At 42.3% G+C, this 17389-nt stretch overlaps 1 protein-coding gene across 1 annotated transcript in view; it reads right to left on the bottom strand.

The window, feature by feature from the left end:
- LOC147727678 (glyoxylate reductase/hydroxypyruvate reductase-like) overlaps window positions 1-17389 on the bottom strand; it is a 108105-nt gene that overhangs the window by 63434 nt on the left and 27282 nt on the right. The window contains exons 3-5 of the mRNA XM_086961683.1: window positions 11552-11624; window positions 9780-9896; window positions 4234-4322 (exon numbers count right to left, since the gene is read on the bottom strand). Of these exons, the coding sequence (XP_086817809.1) occupies window positions 4234-4322; window positions 9780-9896; window positions 11552-11624 (279 nt within the window). The remainder of the gene's footprint in view (window positions 1-4233; window positions 4323-9779; window positions 9897-11551; window positions 11625-17389) is intronic.

Raw genomic sequence — 17389 nt, 5'->3', positions numbered from 1 at the left:
AGGGGACCCTCCCAGGAGAGTGTCAGGACAGTGGGGAGGTTACTCCCATGTCCTTTGTCTAGATTTGCTCCACAGCAGGAGCCAACAGCTCCCAGAATTGATTTGAACTGGACTATGCACAGGGACACCAAATGTGCCCTTAATGCAGACTTTCAGTCGCTGGCAAGCGCACCCACCCAGGCCCAATACACTAAATCCTGTCTGGGAGGTGGTCACACCTCCCTGTGACAGGATGCCTATTGTTCTGCCTTTCCCTGCTCGAGCTTGGCTCAGCAGCAAGAGGAGGGCAGAAAGGTGTCTCTGGGCGGCAGCAACCCTTTTGGGCTGCCCCAAGACTAGAAGGCTGGTACCGGGAACACCAGGGACCTCACAAAGCTAGTTTCTGAGGGGTGGAATCATACCTCCCACACCGGTTACCGGTGTGGAATCATACCTCCCAAACTGGCTAAAGGTGTGGGGGTACGATTCCACAATGTCTGATACCAAACACAATAGGGTTACTTTCAGCCGTTTTAGAGCTGGTCATCATGTGGTCACGTAAAGCAGCTCTAGATGTCGTAAATGGCTGCAGGATTAACAACCAGAGAGAATGGACTCCGTAGGTTGCAGGGGTGTTCTGCTCATGCAGTGGCACCCTCTCACTTAGAACCAAGCACCCTGCCTTCAGGGTGGTCAAGGCCTGCTATAGGGGTGACTTATAGCTTTTAAGTGTAGTGACCCTTAGATATAGAAAACCTATATCTTAAGTAAGTGGTGCATGCACGAACTTACACAGGCTGCAATGGCAGGCCTGTGGATCTATTTTGCATGGCCTCTCATAGGTGGCATAATACATGCTTCAGCCCATGGGCGGGCTCTGGGTACCATATACTAGGGACTGATTAGGATACCCCAGTATCAAATCTGGAGTTTATGTAAGTAAATGACATAACACTTTAGGGAAAAAAAGCAGATAAACTGGGGTCCCGATTAGAAGTATCCCAGTCAGACTAGTCAAAAACCTTCCTAAAAAAAAAAAAAATTAAAAAACGTTAAAAAACATATATATTATATATATATAGCTATATACATACATATATATATATATATATATATATATATATATATATATATATATATATATATATATATATATTCACGGATAGCAGACTCATCAAGCTGGGCCAACTGCTGGCAGAAGAGACCCAGCCCACCAACGACATTTGGTCATAAACCTTTAGCTTGGGTGCTTTCTTCCAGGACTACACATTTGGAGTCATTTGGTTAGGACTACAGGATCTCCAGCATCAAGTCTACAGGGCTTTCCATACATTTCTAACCAGTTTGATGTAATTATAATTGCAGCAACCGTAAGCATTGTAATGAAAAGTTATGAAGCTCAAAATGAATGGGAATAACCATAATTAAGAATCCTGTAAAAGGCCGGAGGAAGGTGGCCAGCATTCACATTTGAGTCAAGTAGCTTAACATCAGTTCTACAATTGGGCTATTCTCAACTGGTTCCACAGAAATAACTCTTAAAATAGTGAAGTAGAGCAGGGTAGAGAAGTTTTCCAAGATCAAAGTTATCATCAAGATAGCACATAGAATACAGAACAAACAAAAAAGACCATCAAAGTATCACAGAAGGCAACTTTATAGTAGAGTCTAAAAAGAAGCATGCTTCTGTACTGAAAACTCTTCTTTCCAGCCTGTTTACATCCCTGTGTTGTCTTACACACTCATGTACTCTTAAACTTCAGGACCTAACCTGAGCAAAAATGAAGGTTGGCAATTAAAGTTATTCCTTGCCGCCAGAAAAAAATAGCTCCCTATTCCAAAGGCCATGGTTTTATCCAGTACTTGAAGAGAAAATAAAGATAACCTGCATCTAGGTACAGGTGCAAAGGTCAAAAATCAGATATTCTTTTAGACACCTTAAGCTACCAGACCCATCGCAGTAGCAAATGCAAAATGTTGCAAGAAGAAATTTCCAACTGAAGCAGACAAAAAATAAGAAAGGAAGTGCAATCAGTAGATCACAGTCATCAGCCTAATCATAACACAATAGTTAAACTGAAAGTGCTTGAAAAGGCTAGGTACCACAAAAATAGGTAAAGAAAAAAACAAGGCAAACCGAAGATCAGGACACAGTACAATACTTTCAAAAAGATAGCAATACAAGAGTAATGCACATAGAAAACGACAGACCCAAGATCCTCATTATAAGTTGAGTGCATCAGTAATGCCCGGGGTTGTCACCCCACTCGATTCAGAGTTTATATGGTACTGGTCCTCACCTGGTAAAACCAAACATCTTCCACACTTGTTTATACCCGCAAGTATTGTTAACTCCAGTTCTGGCATCTTCCCATCATATTACCAGGCATCTAAACAAAAGCACCAGAATGGGAACCCCTCACAAATTGACCATTGTTAGACAGGCTCTTTTAGACCCTTTTGTGGTGTAGTAAGACACACATTTTCTTTACTAACACATCCTTCATCTTGTAAAACAAGTTTGTGAATGAAAAGGAGGGCATCATATTGGACAGAAAAAATGTAACCAAGGAAGCCCCACCTCCTTCCACAGCAATAGCATTTTCCAATGAGGCTAGAGCTCATAATGGAAACACCAAGCAGTCAAGAATGAAAAGAAAAATGGCCTGCATGATGCACCCAACCTGCAGGAGTAAAGGCACACACACACACATATACAAACACACACACTGTTGCACAACACCCCCATTACTCAGGTAAGGCACATGTAAAGGAGTGCCATGACGAGTGGATCGTGGCGATCTGGGCACCATGCATCATCTGGGTTGTTGGAACTCTGGCAAACCGGCCCAAAAGGCCTGCTCCATAATTTAGTTTGTAAATTAAAGAGGACATCCTATTGTAGAAAACCCTTACCAAGGCAAATCCGTAAAAGATATTGGGAGCACTTGGCTTCTTAACAATATGCACACATTTTACTGACATGTCCATTACTTTTATATCGAGGACAGGGGAAAAAATTGGAAAAGTTGGAAAGATCCATTACATAACCCCTTTGAGACAAAAATTTAAAATGGAGTCTCAAAGTTTCCATCAAACAGACTTTTTTAAGGACTATTCATAATACTGATAATGCCAATTAAGTATTTGGTGCCGAAACCCTAGACTCCATATTGCACTGGGGAAAATTGAATTCAAGCTTTGCAAACCAGCTAGCGCTGAATTTGAACGGATCATGCACTACCAGTCTCCTTAATGGACCCCAAATTAGATAAATAAACTGCTTATATATTCTTACATCATACTGAAAACTGATATCCAGAGTGGTTACAGTATAAAGATAACACACAAGTCAATCACTAAAGTCCCTCAGATGTGAAATCTACTAGAGTTACTGTAACAAATCCTGGAGGGCTTCAATGGTGTGGACTAGGTGATATCCTGTTTCAATGGAATTCTAAGATGTGCCAGGCACCTGGAAGCTTAGGCTCGAGCATGGTACTTAAGCAGATTTCAGGACATAAATAAACTCTTTGCCTTACTCTTGTTTGGAGAGGAAATTTGCCATGATTTGTTCCATAGTTTTGTTGTTGAGAGAAACTAGGACCAGGTTTCTCAAAACTGACCTTACAAAGAGGAATGGCACAGACAGATACTAAACCATTAACACCTTGGCTGCTAAGCGGATCCCCCTCCTGTGCTGAAATTGACAGAATCCCCTTTTACATGACGAGCTCAGCTCGTCAGGAGCATCGAAGGGGTTAAGCACATAATTCCACGCCCTGGTCAACAAACATGTACTATTCCATTTTAACTTGAAAGTCACTTAAACTCAGCAAGTAGTTCAAGAGTGTAATTGTCACCTGTGTACAATAGGTGATCTCTGAAAAAAGCTGTGATAGATTTAGGTTGGTTTTAGTTTACAGTTTAGTTTGTACATGCCAGAAAACAAATCCAGCTGACCAATCAAGTAGTGTATGGAAAACAACAACAATGGAAACTGCAATGTACTTCATGTACACAACAGCATGCATGCAGAACTGGAGATCTTCAGTTCTAGCAGGTTCAAACAATATTGGAAGAGCAATCCACAGCAACTCATATTTGCCAAGTATCTTTAAAAGGAACCACCATTCCCCACTCTATCTTTATTTCACTCCACTGCAACATTCCCCCACATGTCAATGTACTGCTTTTAATAAAGAGAACATTTATTAAAAAAGTAAAAGCAACTAGGTAAAAATAAACCGTTACCTATTCTTCCCAGTCCGATAACTCCCACAGTGCTTTCAGATAGACCATATCCACACATCCAGAGGGGTGCCCAGCTCTTCCATCCACCACTATACAAAGGTAGAAACAAAAGCGAAAGTACACAAATATCAATGACTATCCGCACCCAGAAGCTAGAACAATGGAATGTGTTCCTTTTAAAACATGTAGGTAAGTTAATGACCACGCTCGACAAAGCTAGATATTAAGGTAGGCATCATGCAATGGCTGATTTGCTTCTCTAGGCAAAGTGATCTCTTATTACTCAATTAAAAAAGTTTTGTTTTTCTACCGCTATACGTTTCCACATGCATTTACGCCCATTAAGACTCTTAAAATTCATCAGCAAAAAACATTTTTAGAAGAGCTATGAAAGCACATAATTTCAGACCTCGAAAAATCATTAAAATGTTACTAGACCTGCAGGTCTAGTAAGTTGAAAAATCTACTTGACCTATTTGTGATGCAATTGATCCATAAACTAGTCTCATTGTGTCATCCTAGGCAAATATTTTACTTTGCAGAGCCACCTTTTTCTTCATGACCACATATGAGAGCACCTTCCATTAGGGGAGTTCAGCATTCCTGCTGTACTAAATAAACCGACTTGGTTTGATGTAATAAACTAAATCTTTGATCCATGCATAATAAGAATCTAGCCCACATATAAAGTAAACATGACTCTCACTTGCCTCTTAGTTCACTAATAGTTTTGCCATCAGGGCAGGAGCAGGAACGTTTTTCAGTTCACCTTACAGAACCCACTTTTAATAGATTACTAAAGAAGGCAGTGGTAGTGCACTGTCATTTACAGATATAGTTCACTGTTTAGCTATTCAAAGGTGACTAAAACAAGACATCCTACAACCTTTATTTCACACTTTTAGTACAGCAAGTTTGTCAGACAGTTACCTTTATAAAATCTTAGCACTTTGCAGTCAGAAAAATAAAAGTAATTGTAGATGTATTTGTAAACTGACTTTTGACCTCAGTCTCTCAACAAAGAATAAATGTGAGAAGATAAAAACAAGATTTAAAGGAATCTTTAAAGCTCCTTCACTTTGTGAGTGAGCAGAACATCTGTTTGTCAGTTCGCCAGAAGGGGCCCTGATAAAATCTGATTCGCTATGGCGAGTAGATTTGTGGAGATCTGAACTTACCATAAACACCCACTGACCTTTACAATACTACTTCAGTTTTCACACAGTGACTAGCGGCGAAGGGACAGCAACAGGTATGTTAAAATCATGACATCTTCTTTTTTTCCCCCACAAAAAGTTTTTGCCACCAGTTCCCATTGGCAGCATAGGATCCCTCAGTAATTTTAAAGAAAAAAAGGCACATTCACTCTATAAATATTAGCAAACAGCTGGCAATTACAAAATTTCTGGAAAGGCTATGATTGTAGCTCAAAACACTTCACTCCCTACAAATGAGGAAGAACCACCACCAATGGGGCTTTAATCAAATATCTTGGAAAAATAGCTACAAAAGCAGAACTTAGTTAACCAACCGAGATGATACTGGAGCCACAAATACATAACCCGATCGGTTTCTCCCTACGAAGGGAGGAGTTCTGACAGGAGCATAATACATTTGTACAAAATCACATTTCACCTCTCTCCTCAATGAACCTTACTGAGATTTTTCAACATGATGGTCCATGCAGCCCAGGAAACAATGGGAACAAATAGTTCCTAACAAATTCTCAACTGATTTAGATACCATTATTATGCTGCGATGGAACAACAGATGTACTTAAAAGTCAAACAGACATCAACCAATGATAGTAACACGGAGATAGAAAAGGAGAATTTAAACTGGAGAATTAATTCCACACAGAATAAAAAGGACCTTATTTAGAATTTGCGAGACAGGGAACTCCTTCATAAACATGGTGTACATCCCGCCTGCCGTTTTAGAGAGGTCAAGACTATAATGCACATGTTATGTCACAGTGCCCAGTCTGCCAAACTCTAAATACACCCTAAAACCACTGCATGCCTCTTCAACTTCTGAAAAAGAAAGAAAATCCATGTCTGACATTTAACTTGTAGAGACACCATTTCAAACCCCTTTAACTCATCTGGCAGCAGTCTAGTTAGTTTAATAATGGACAAAAAACAGTTGTCGCAACAAGAAAAACCAGAACTAAAGACCCAAAGGAGGAACGCATGTATGCCTCCCAAAGGTTAAAAAAAAAAAAAAAAAAAAGGTATTGAGCGGTTTCCTTAAAACAAGCACGATTGAGCAGCTGCCTTTTTCGTTTGTAGTTTATGGAGATGCAATCATTGCATACTGTGCTGTGATAGCCGTCCAAATCTGATGGTGCCCCTTGTAAAGTGCAACATCTAAATCTTTAAAACATAGGTATCCTGTATCTATCCTGCATAAGGACCACAAACCGAAGGACACCCAAAGCCGCCTTATTTGTTTTACTCCAGGTATTCATTCTACTGTGGCTTCCTCTTCTTCTATACTACCAAGAATTTAGAGGTGAGGCAACAATCATAACTGGAAAACCTCAGGTTTTAGGTTTTTCATAGGGCAATCAAGATTGCCTAGAGTGTTTTCTTACGGCACCACATTTATTCAAAGAAAAGTTATATTTAGAGCCACGTGGCTCTTTTCTGAGCAAGATGAACGACAAATAAAAATATGTTCCTTTTCTATTCGGAACTTTAGACACTGAAACTGCGACTGTGGACATTCTGGGTGGACACCAAATGTAGACAAACTGGCGAGTAAAGCCATTATTTTCAGGGCAGGTCAACAGTGTACAGTTCAGATCTTTGCCATCAATTTCAGGAGCTATAAATCAATCAGGCTAAATAGAATAACTGAACGACATGAAGTGGTGCAGGGAAATGGTCTTGTAACCGCCAGATGTAAAAATCGACAAGGGAAACAGGTCTTTCCACTTTAGATCTACTTTATTGTCTCTATGCAATGCATCCGCAATAGGACCAATGAAATCCCATTCTGGTCCCCGTGTCACATGCAATGGGTACAGCCTCAAAGTAGTTCTCTCCTTCAACTTCTCGAATGTCTCCTATAGGATGTCACTGGAGCCCAACAAAACCCAGATGCCCAGCTTTGGGTTCAAATGGACATTCTGGTTTTTGCCGTTTAAAAATTAAAAATAGGAAGGGGGACAGACTAGAACAAGAGGAATGTTAGACATCTTGGTTCTTTATAGGATCCAGAACGATCCTGGGAACATGGCGCGCTAACCACTCACCATTCCTCACTAGGAGCTGCGGCTCATGTATAAAAAATCTGTATAATCATTCATATGAGGTTCATCCATTTACCATGACACTTGCAGGATTATAATGCATTATTAGTGCTCACAGAAATCCTAGTCTACAACATAATATTTCAGGACGTATTGTATTGTAATTGCATTTATATAGCGCTTACTACCCCGGACAAAGCATTTTAGTGCTTTCTTCGACAAGTAGCATGCTACTCCGGAACCCATAAAGGATTAGTGTTGGATTAGTATAGTGAAATATGAAAGTAATAGAAGTTAGTTCTGCGCTCCTCATTTTAAAGAGTGAGCCCAAGGCTTTTATCCCTTGTTCTTTCATAACATACAATAATTCAAGGACAACAGTGTTCATTTGTACCTGCCCACAGATTAGTTGTCTCGATAGCCAATAAGGGCCATATGCAGTGTTTTAGGTCTGTGCTCCAATTGTACAAAACAATCCCTAGGCATGTCAGTTCTATTTAACAATGTCGATGATAATTGCTAAATGATACCCAAGAAAGGCTAAGTGTGCAACTAAACAGGACTCATAAAATTATTTGATTCTTAAAAAATATTTAAAAGTCTAAGATATACAATGTCTGTATGATTACATGACAGATTAAAAACATGCTTCATAATCCTATTGTCTCTCACTGGGATAAAGGCAACATGATCAGAGATAAATGAGGTTATGACAAAAAAATCACTTGATATTATTTGATACTTTGAATACTATAGTTGCAATTATGAAAACATTAAGATAGTCACAGCTGCATCGAAATGAATAACAGCATGACAAAAAAATATTTCATTCATTTAATCAGCCAGGAAAGAAAAAAAAAATGTCTCCAATAAATGTATCCATGCTGAGAGACAAAAGACGGGTGGCTTCGATCATGGATAGATCTTCGTGGAATCGAGTCCATGAAGATCTATCCATGATCAAAGCCACCCCTCTTAATGTTTTAATAATTACAACTATTGTATTCAAAGTATCAAATAATATTGAGTGATTTGTTGACATAACATTATTTATCTCTGATCATGTTGTCTTTATCCCAAGGAGAGACAATTGTATTTTCCCTGCCTTATGAACCGAGATCAGTAGCAGGGGTCGCGATACATACATAGTGTTATGTCTGTGCTCTCAGAGGCGTTCTTTTCAAGCTCTAATTTCGCAGGAATATGTACCATTTCGCCTGTAGGCCTTGGTACAGAAAAGGGTCTCTGAAATCAGTTGGGTAGGGTGTTGATCTTTAGTACAAACGGACAGCCCCAGATGGTGAACCTGGTTGGCAATAAGGCGAAGCTTTTTGGGTGGCAGAGTTTAGTGCTGAGAAACCGCTAAGTTATGAAAAGGGTCTCCCCTTCCATAGGGAACAAAGGGCAACTCACCAGGTAAAACTAACTGACTTACTCCGCTTAAGTATCAAATTACCTAATTTCAGGGGTAAGTATAGCAGACGTAATCAATATTCCGCTGTACTAATAATATATGGGGGAGAAGTTCCACTTGCTCTTGCAAGTGAAACCCAGATCACATCAATGAACATACATGTGGGAGCTATCCATGCACTTCATATCCCAAGAGCAAACCAAACCGCTTACCACTAACTGCAAGAGCTTTCACTAGATGGGTTGCTACAAGTCTTCCATTGAATCCTAACGTGCTCAGACTGGCATCTTATCAGTCTTTGTGGCCCACCACACAACCTAGAATAAAATAAGGGACTGTACTCCAGCGAGAGGGTAGGTAGCCCTTTGTTGTGCACTGAGTGAGCGGAGATCCCACTTACTGTTCCCCTGCTCATCTCTACACTATGCCACCTAGCAAGGCATAGGCTACTGCATTCATCCAAAGGTGTAGGGACTTTGAAGACTGCAGCTCAGAGGTGGGCAGTGAAACAGCTCTGAAGGTGGTCCCCATGCAACTCACACTTCCTGGAGCTTCAAAAAACAACCTCGGGCCAGTTAATGCAGGTTGCCGCCAACTTAATGTAGGTTTTCCCTCCCTGGGACCACAGGGCAGATTGGATGGGAAAGCCCTATGGTGAAATTGCATTGTACGACGATGTGTCCTCAAACACATATGGTTAATTCTAAATGAGCTCCTCGTTCACTTACGACTTATCTTCGAGTAAAGAGGCAAAGCAAACATTCCAAAGGAGGGCACAAAAGAGTGAGCGTTTTAAGTACAAAAACATCAAAATGATCCAACTTAGTTGGCTATAAATTTTAAAGCAGACAAGATATCAGTTACTCAGGTACTCACTTTTTGACTTCCTCAATTGATTCTGGTAGCCGACGACATGTAGCAAGGAGCAAGGCCACGGTGAGTTCAGCAGTTGCATCGGTCAACACATCTGGTGTGTAGCCCACGCGTATCCCGCTGCAGGGTAAAGACCATTGTTTAACAGAAACGCAAAAGAGCTCTAGACCCTTCAATAAACCACTTAATAAAGCCATGTTGAATTGGTCAAATAAAGGAATGGGGGGCAGGGAGAGCTACAGCTTTATAATTAAATATTTAATTCGGTGTGTCAAAGCTTAATTTAATGAATCCATTTTGTTAAGCCTTTTTGAATTCCTGGTGCAACAAATAATACTGTGCACTACCCTATATGGGTATGGTAATTTACTGCTGTTGTCTGGGGCCCCAATACTATTGCATTCCAGTGTAATGACCAAGCTACCACCTTTAGGACATTGACACTCCAGGGGAGAGGATGCCTGAGGCTTACTAGAGGTGGTGATATGAATAAGAACCAGAGATAAACCATGGTTTAGTACACAACATTATACTCAATGGCCATACAGTGCTGTATCTTCAGACAACATGACAAATTTACAATATAGTTAAAAAAACAGGTAAAATATCTACAAAGCAAACACCAAACCTTTAGGTTTCTAGCTTCTATGTGATAAATGCTTTACTTTATATAACTACGGTCCAATAGCTAAGGTATTGGTGTGGGGCTACTCTAGCACCAACTGGGGAACCTTAGGACTCTTCCACTTAAAGGATGACAAAGAATATATGTTTATCTACTTGCCTGTATGCACATTGCTACCGATATGAGGTTGATTTCATTCACATTTAAGTAAAAAAAAAAAAGGAACCCTTTGATGCGCCAGTCAACGGGGCATTAAAAAAGAATAAAACTAAGCCAGCTTGCTAGTTCGTGCTGGCCATCTTTTTCACTGGCTTATAGAACAAAACTGGGCAACTCCGTGTGATTAAGCCTCAACTGCTCAGTTTCCATTCACAAACAATAATAACCCCCCCTCAACCCAAAATCCCCCCACTCAAATAAAGGCCTCAGCCAGTGTAGCCACTAGTAGACTCTGGGTCCAAGACAATGGTGACCAGGCCCTGGTTATTACGGCTAGGGGTCAACCACGGCTGCCAACAGTAGTATCTCTGAAACTGTAAGAGCTCGACAGGATGTGGTTGGCTCAAGCAACAAGACCAGACCATATACTGGTCCATTGAATACACAGAACCTCCTGGACTTTCTGGGACCAGAGCAGATGGATGCAGGCACCCTAAAAGTTGCAGTGCAAGTACATATGTGCTAGTTCCAGAGGATAAGTTGCCACCCCTCTGATTTGCATATGGCTGGGTCCAAACTGGGGTGGTGTGGTGAGCAAAAGAATGATGGATTTAACCCAAATCCTTGTGACTGGGGGTGAATGTTTGCATTGTCCAGCATTCCGTCCATCACTTGTTTCTTTCGGCCACCCCTCTGCACCAGCCATTGAGCAATTGCTCAGTCCTTTCAGCTTTGCAGTTCTTTTTAAAAATAATCGCTCACTGGAATGAGTAGCAAATCAGGACTTGGTCCCTTCAATAGTGATTTCTATACATTGAACGTATACCCATGCAGGAATTCACGCCGCAACACTGCACTCCATCTCACTTTCTGTATTTATGACAACTATAAAAATAAGGATGAAAACAGCACATGCTGGGGACATGCATGAATTGAAGACTGCAATTCACAATTTCAGAGGTAGGTAAAGAATTAAAAAGTAAAAACAAACCGCTTTTTTATTTCGTCCAGTGCCAGATGATCAAATCCTACAGAAAGTGTGCTTATCACTTTAAGATCTGCACCTGCAAAATGAACAAACATACACATTTCTAACAAACATAAGGGTAATTGACCAACAATTACTACATCACCATCTACGAATAAAGTACCACTCAGTCACTGAAACATTGGACAGCAAAAGTGTAGTTGTAGATGAACAAATGCTAGGATTACTTACTGGTAATCTTCATTACTCTGAATCATTCGCTTGAACATCACAGTCCTGGCAAAAAGAGTGTTCTTTCCCCAGTGGAGACCTACTAATCTAATGTGCCATCCAATTATTCATATTTTCCACCCATATGGTACTATGAGCCAATAACATCAATTACGCAATGTCCTCTTAGCACGCTTCATGTTGACACAGCTCTTATAAGTCACGACACAGCTAATGCACCATTCAGCAAATAGCCCTCAAGCCAAGGGGTTTAGCAATCTAAAACCACCTAACCAGAAAGTTCACAATCCTGTACAAAAGAAAACTGCAGACACCAAACGTAGTCAACTAGCTGATAAACACACCAAAACAAAATATATTAGTGCCTCCCTACAGTTGAGGACTGGGGGGGCTTCTGTAGCCACTAAAACCCTCCCTATAGATCCACGCTAATGATGCCCAATGCTGTATTACGCCTTTTGCAGCTATCAACCGTTGTTTGGTCTCCCCGTGTAGCTAAAGTTGCTGAGATGATGACAAATACCAAACTATCAGCTCACCGTGGAACAAAAGAGCCTTTTAAGTGGATAGCAGTCCAGGTTTAGCAGCTATCTGGGACTGAGACATTCCTCATATTGAACGGAGACAATATGCTCATCGAGTAGGAACAGAGGCACAATGGGTTCTCAAAGAACCTTCAACCTCAGGATCCCTGGGGGTCCGCAAGGCCTAGTCAGGGGTTCCACGACTGTGTCCCGAAATGAAACAACATTAAAATTAATAAAGTAGGGAAAAAATGGAACGGAGACTGAAGAGTATTAGAACAAAAGCAATGACATGGCACCTAGTGATGATCACATGGATGGGAGGACTGAACAAGGATTAGTGAAGAGCTATGGATATCTTTCTAGATAAACCCTTTCTCTGTACTCCAAGCTATTCAGTTTTGAAGCAGAGACCAAGACAGAAAAGTGTCCAGATTGGCAGCAGACACCAAGACAGAAAAGTGTCCAGATTGGCAGCAAAGACACCAAGAAGGGAAGACTAGGAGCAACTACTTCAGAACCTCTGCCAACTGCACAGGAATGGCGACCACACAATTTGACAAGCCATAATCACATTCCCCCCCTTTCATTGATGAAAGGACCAACGTACCATTCCCTAAAGTTCGAAGATCTCCCTAATTGAGATTAGAAGCTAGGAAAAGTACTTCCTCATAGGATAAAACATATAGATCAATTGAAAGTGAATCCTCTGCCATATTTGGGCATTAAGTTCCAGTCAGAAGAACCACACATGTGCTGAAGAGATAATACATAGCGAGTCTCTTATGTGCTCACCGATCCTAGATTGTAGCTGGTGGGCTTTGTCCTAGAGACCTCAGAAAATGTGCACGGCACGGCAATTTACAGAGAACCAAGGGGCTGACTATAATGGCGGAAAGATCGCCACCGACAGGCTGTCAGTGGCGGTCTCCCAGCCATCGTAACCAACTTTACCGCCCGCCATATTATGATGGCAGGTGGACATCGTAAAGACAGACCGCCACGTATCCCGCTGAGGTGGAGTCATTACAATGCTGGCGGTGCCTACCAGGCACCACCGTAGCGATAACAATGTCCCTTTCCGCCATCAGTTTCATGCTGGGTTACCCACCATGAAAAGGCTGGCGAAAAAGGACACTGAAAGCCCCCCTTCCCACCTGGCTCTTGGATGTGGGCGTTGGGGGGCACCTATGGTGCCCCCCAACATATCCCTGTACCATGTGGCAGGCACTGCATGGTGCCCGTCACGTAGTGCAGGGATATGTAACATGTACCGTTTTTACATTGAGACGGGTGCTGCAGCCGCAATGTAAAATATAGGGATTGAGATCGCTGTGGTGGGGGTCACATTGTAATGCCTATTATGGGACCGCCTACAGCATGTAGGGCGGTCCCAATCCCAGATACGATGGAGGATAGACTGAAGTCCGCCCTCCATCTTAATCAGCCCCCAAATTCTTTATCTAACCATACACTGCCTAACCGAATTGGCATCATAGAAAGCAATTCCAACCTGCTTTCAATGGCTGAGTTAGAGACTAAAAACTTTCATTTCTTTCTACTTAGCTGGGAACTGTCCAGAGGAACCCCTTGTCTTTTTATCCATGGGATGGGGAGCATAACAGATCGGAGGAACAGGTGATCTAGCCTGTGCATTATCCACTGAACCCCCTAGAGACATTTTGTTTACCCAAATGGAGGGTCACTGACTGCTGTGCTGCTTTTGTTCTTTATTTCTGGACCCACACTGTAGTTTTAAGCATTTATCCACTAGTTGGCACTGCAAACCTTCCATCTACACCTGCATTATTACCTGTGCCTTCACCTGCTATTGCACGGCCCTCATACCATACAACCCTGCCCTGCCACCAAAGGAACACCGCCTACATCAAGGGCCGAACCTGTACGCCAGTAGCTCGAGGTTTTTGGATTTCAGAGCACTCTAGGGGAGGAATGGCATTTTCAAGACTGTGTTGTTCAATCCCTCACTTTGACCTTTCTTTCCTCAAGTATTGAGAATAAAGAAGCAGCTGTGATTCACTGTGAAAAATGTGTATATGGCGGAGAACACTGCGCCAACTCCTGTGGGCATTATTCCTTGCCCACGTCCCTTGTCCCCAGGCTTAGTTCAGGTAAACTATTCCAGATTAAGCCTTTCCCCCCCAGCATGGACAGCATGTAGGACCACCGGTTAAAAGCCGACTTTTCTGCACAGCACATAAATCTCTACTTCCATTGATTATAATGGAGCCATAATGGTGAAATTGTCTGAAAGGACATTAGGCTCCATGGAGAACTGGCTTTATTTCTGGGATTAAGGACATGCAAAAGAAAAAAAGAAAAAGAAAAAAAAAAAAAAAAAAAAAAAAAAAAAGCAGAATGTGGTCCCTGTACATCCTTGAGTGACCAGCATAAAAACCTTAATCAGAAGGGTATCTAGAGACCTTTCCTGCAGTGCCTTTTGCTCGATCACATACTTAGGAAGAGGTCTGAAACTAACTCAGCCCAACCCTCACAGCAAGCTTTAGATACAAACTACAACAAGCCACCCTGCTCCCCATACTGTAGAAGACATGAGGGACTGTCTGGAGGACTGCAGATGGGACGATGATGGAGAAGCCAGTGACAGAAGTGCTATTCGTCTAGCCATGCGCCTTTCTCCTCCTAGGAGGTTTATAAGATTTTAGGAATGCCAAACGGCGGCAGCAAGGGCAGAGGAGGACAGTGAAAACGTTGATCTGGAAAGAAAAACGCACTTCCTGTCTTTGGCTGCCTTCAGCACTTCGTTAAAGTTATCAAAAGGTTATTTGCAATTGAACCGACATAGCTTTGTGGGCCACTGTAAAGTTTTCCAAACTTCTAATCAAGATGGCCTCCTTGCTGCCAAGGTCACAGCTTTCAGATCAAATGCAATATATGGCATGAGCAGTCCTTGATTCACCATTATGTGAACACAAAAGCATGACTGGAGATGGGAGGCCCCTGCATTGTGGACGGGTGTGCACCTCTTCCCTGAGTGGCCAACTGCATGCAAACTTGTATTCAGACTTATTTTGGCTCGGCCATCGCGCTAATTTACCATTTGTAGATAAGCCTAGGTCTGTCTATGATAACGAGAGGTCCTGGACCTGTCCTGTGACCTGGAGCGGCACACCATGTGTGCCTTCAAAGAGACATTGGCCTACTCTCCCTGTCCTGGGAGTATCACCTAAGGCTGTGGTAACAGCATAGTGTTGAGTGATTGACAGTTTGACCAGATCCTTTTCATTTTTGTGTTGGGGACAGTCTAAACCACTGATCCCTCTCCTCAGACTATCAAGGAGGAGAAGCTCAGAATTTCTGGTAAGAGGAACACCCAGAGAAAACAGACTATATGAGAGATCGAAGCCAGAAGAGACCACTGCAATCAGAGGGTCACGCGGTCTCATCTGTGGTTCCTGCGGAAAACTGAATCCAGAAGACTCCAAAAATTGAACAATCATCATGTCTGCTTGAAAGCTGATGTAGGCCTCCATCTGGTGCTGCCGCCACCGACAGAGGAAGAAGCAGGTCGCTAAGGGAAGCAGAGCTGGTCAGCCTGGGAAGGCTGCATCTGCCAGGGACAATCCACACTGGCCAATCAGCATAAGGGGGGGCGCACTTGTCTTGCTGTAGGACACGCCTGCATTCAGCCAGTGGAGGGCCTCAACTGTAGAGGAAGCTGTGACCGCTACAGCAAGACCTGCCGTGCTGCAGCGGTCTCTCAAATCCGGTTCTGAAGGGAAGACACCACGCATGAGAAAGACATATGCAGCACATAAGCCCTTTGCTCGACTTCTGTAGAACCAACAGATAGGTAAAGTAAGCCTTCACGCCCTATCAGAACAGGGAGACTGTTGCAGGCACCAAAGACTCAAGCGTGAGGACTTGAGACTTTTACCCCTGCATCCAGAATGGATTTTGAATGTGCAGTCAGATTGCGCATCACCATAAAAGGAATCTGCACCTTTGCCCTATTTATGCCTACTGGGGACTATAATTGATAGTCAGGAGAGAGTACTGGGGAGGTAGGGTGTGGTACCCACAGGAGGTCACACACAGGAGCACCACTCTATATTTTCTATTTGATTTGCATTGTATAGTATTTAGTTCTGGTGTGCTATTGAAAGTGCTTTTAGATAAGACGAGCATTGAGTTGGCCATTAAGTTATTGTGTTGTTGAGTTTTAAACTCTTGACCTCCTGTGCTACCGCCCGAGAAGCCTGTGACTGCTCACCATCGCCAGAGTAAAGTTAGGAAAGCGTTGTCATTGGCCCAGTTTGTACAGTCATAGTAGGACTGGCCCCAGGCAATCTGTGGGAAGTGACTTCAATCACCACAGCTGGGTCCCAGTAGCCAGTGTGTCCTGCCCCTCAAGTGGCATCTAACACATGGTTCACCAATCCTCTTTAGTCACCAGGAGAGACTGGCAATCCCACAGACATGTTTCAAGAGTGTAAGCTGTATATAGTCCCACTCCATAACCAGGAGTAAATTACAACATATGAACTCTTTAAAGTTGCATCCACGCTCTTGAATGATATCCAAAGAGGCCAAATCTTCCCAAGCCACAAGGCCACAATGGAGAAGCGGTCAATTGCAATGTTTATTTTTGGCTTTTATGTAGTGCTCAATACAGCTCAAGGGCAGCTTCACAGCACTTTGAGGGGCAGGGAATGGAAGGTTTACACGGAAGGAAGAGTGGTGGTCATTCACCAGCAGTTCTCAATCCATCAGACTCCTCTGCGATAGCTTCATGAAGTAGAAACTCTACCCAGAGTCGTGGATACTGGCAAACACTGCAGGCTCCGAGGTGAACACCAACAATCTGTGTGTGTGAAGCGGAGAGCTTTCCTCCATTTGTTTGCATACATTGGGATATTTAGACGATACTGGAGAGGTACAGACCGAGGATTGTTTCATTTACAGAACACCTGGAGTTAAAAAAAAACGAGGAAAATTGTAAAAAAAGAAAAAAAGAAAAGAAAAAGGAAGAATAGGGAGAGAATGCAATAAACAAAAGAGGGAAAAGTGATAAGTGGGAAAAGCAAGAAAGGGAGACAACAAG

The sequence above is a fragment of the Lissotriton vulgaris genome, chromosome 3_1, assembly GCF_964263255.1.
Source record: "Lissotriton vulgaris chromosome 3_1, aLisVul1.2, whole genome shotgun sequence".
Taxonomy (NCBI): domain Eukaryota; kingdom Metazoa; phylum Chordata; class Amphibia; order Caudata; family Salamandridae; genus Lissotriton; species Lissotriton vulgaris.
This window is presented reverse-complemented; position numbering and strand designations above follow the sequence as displayed.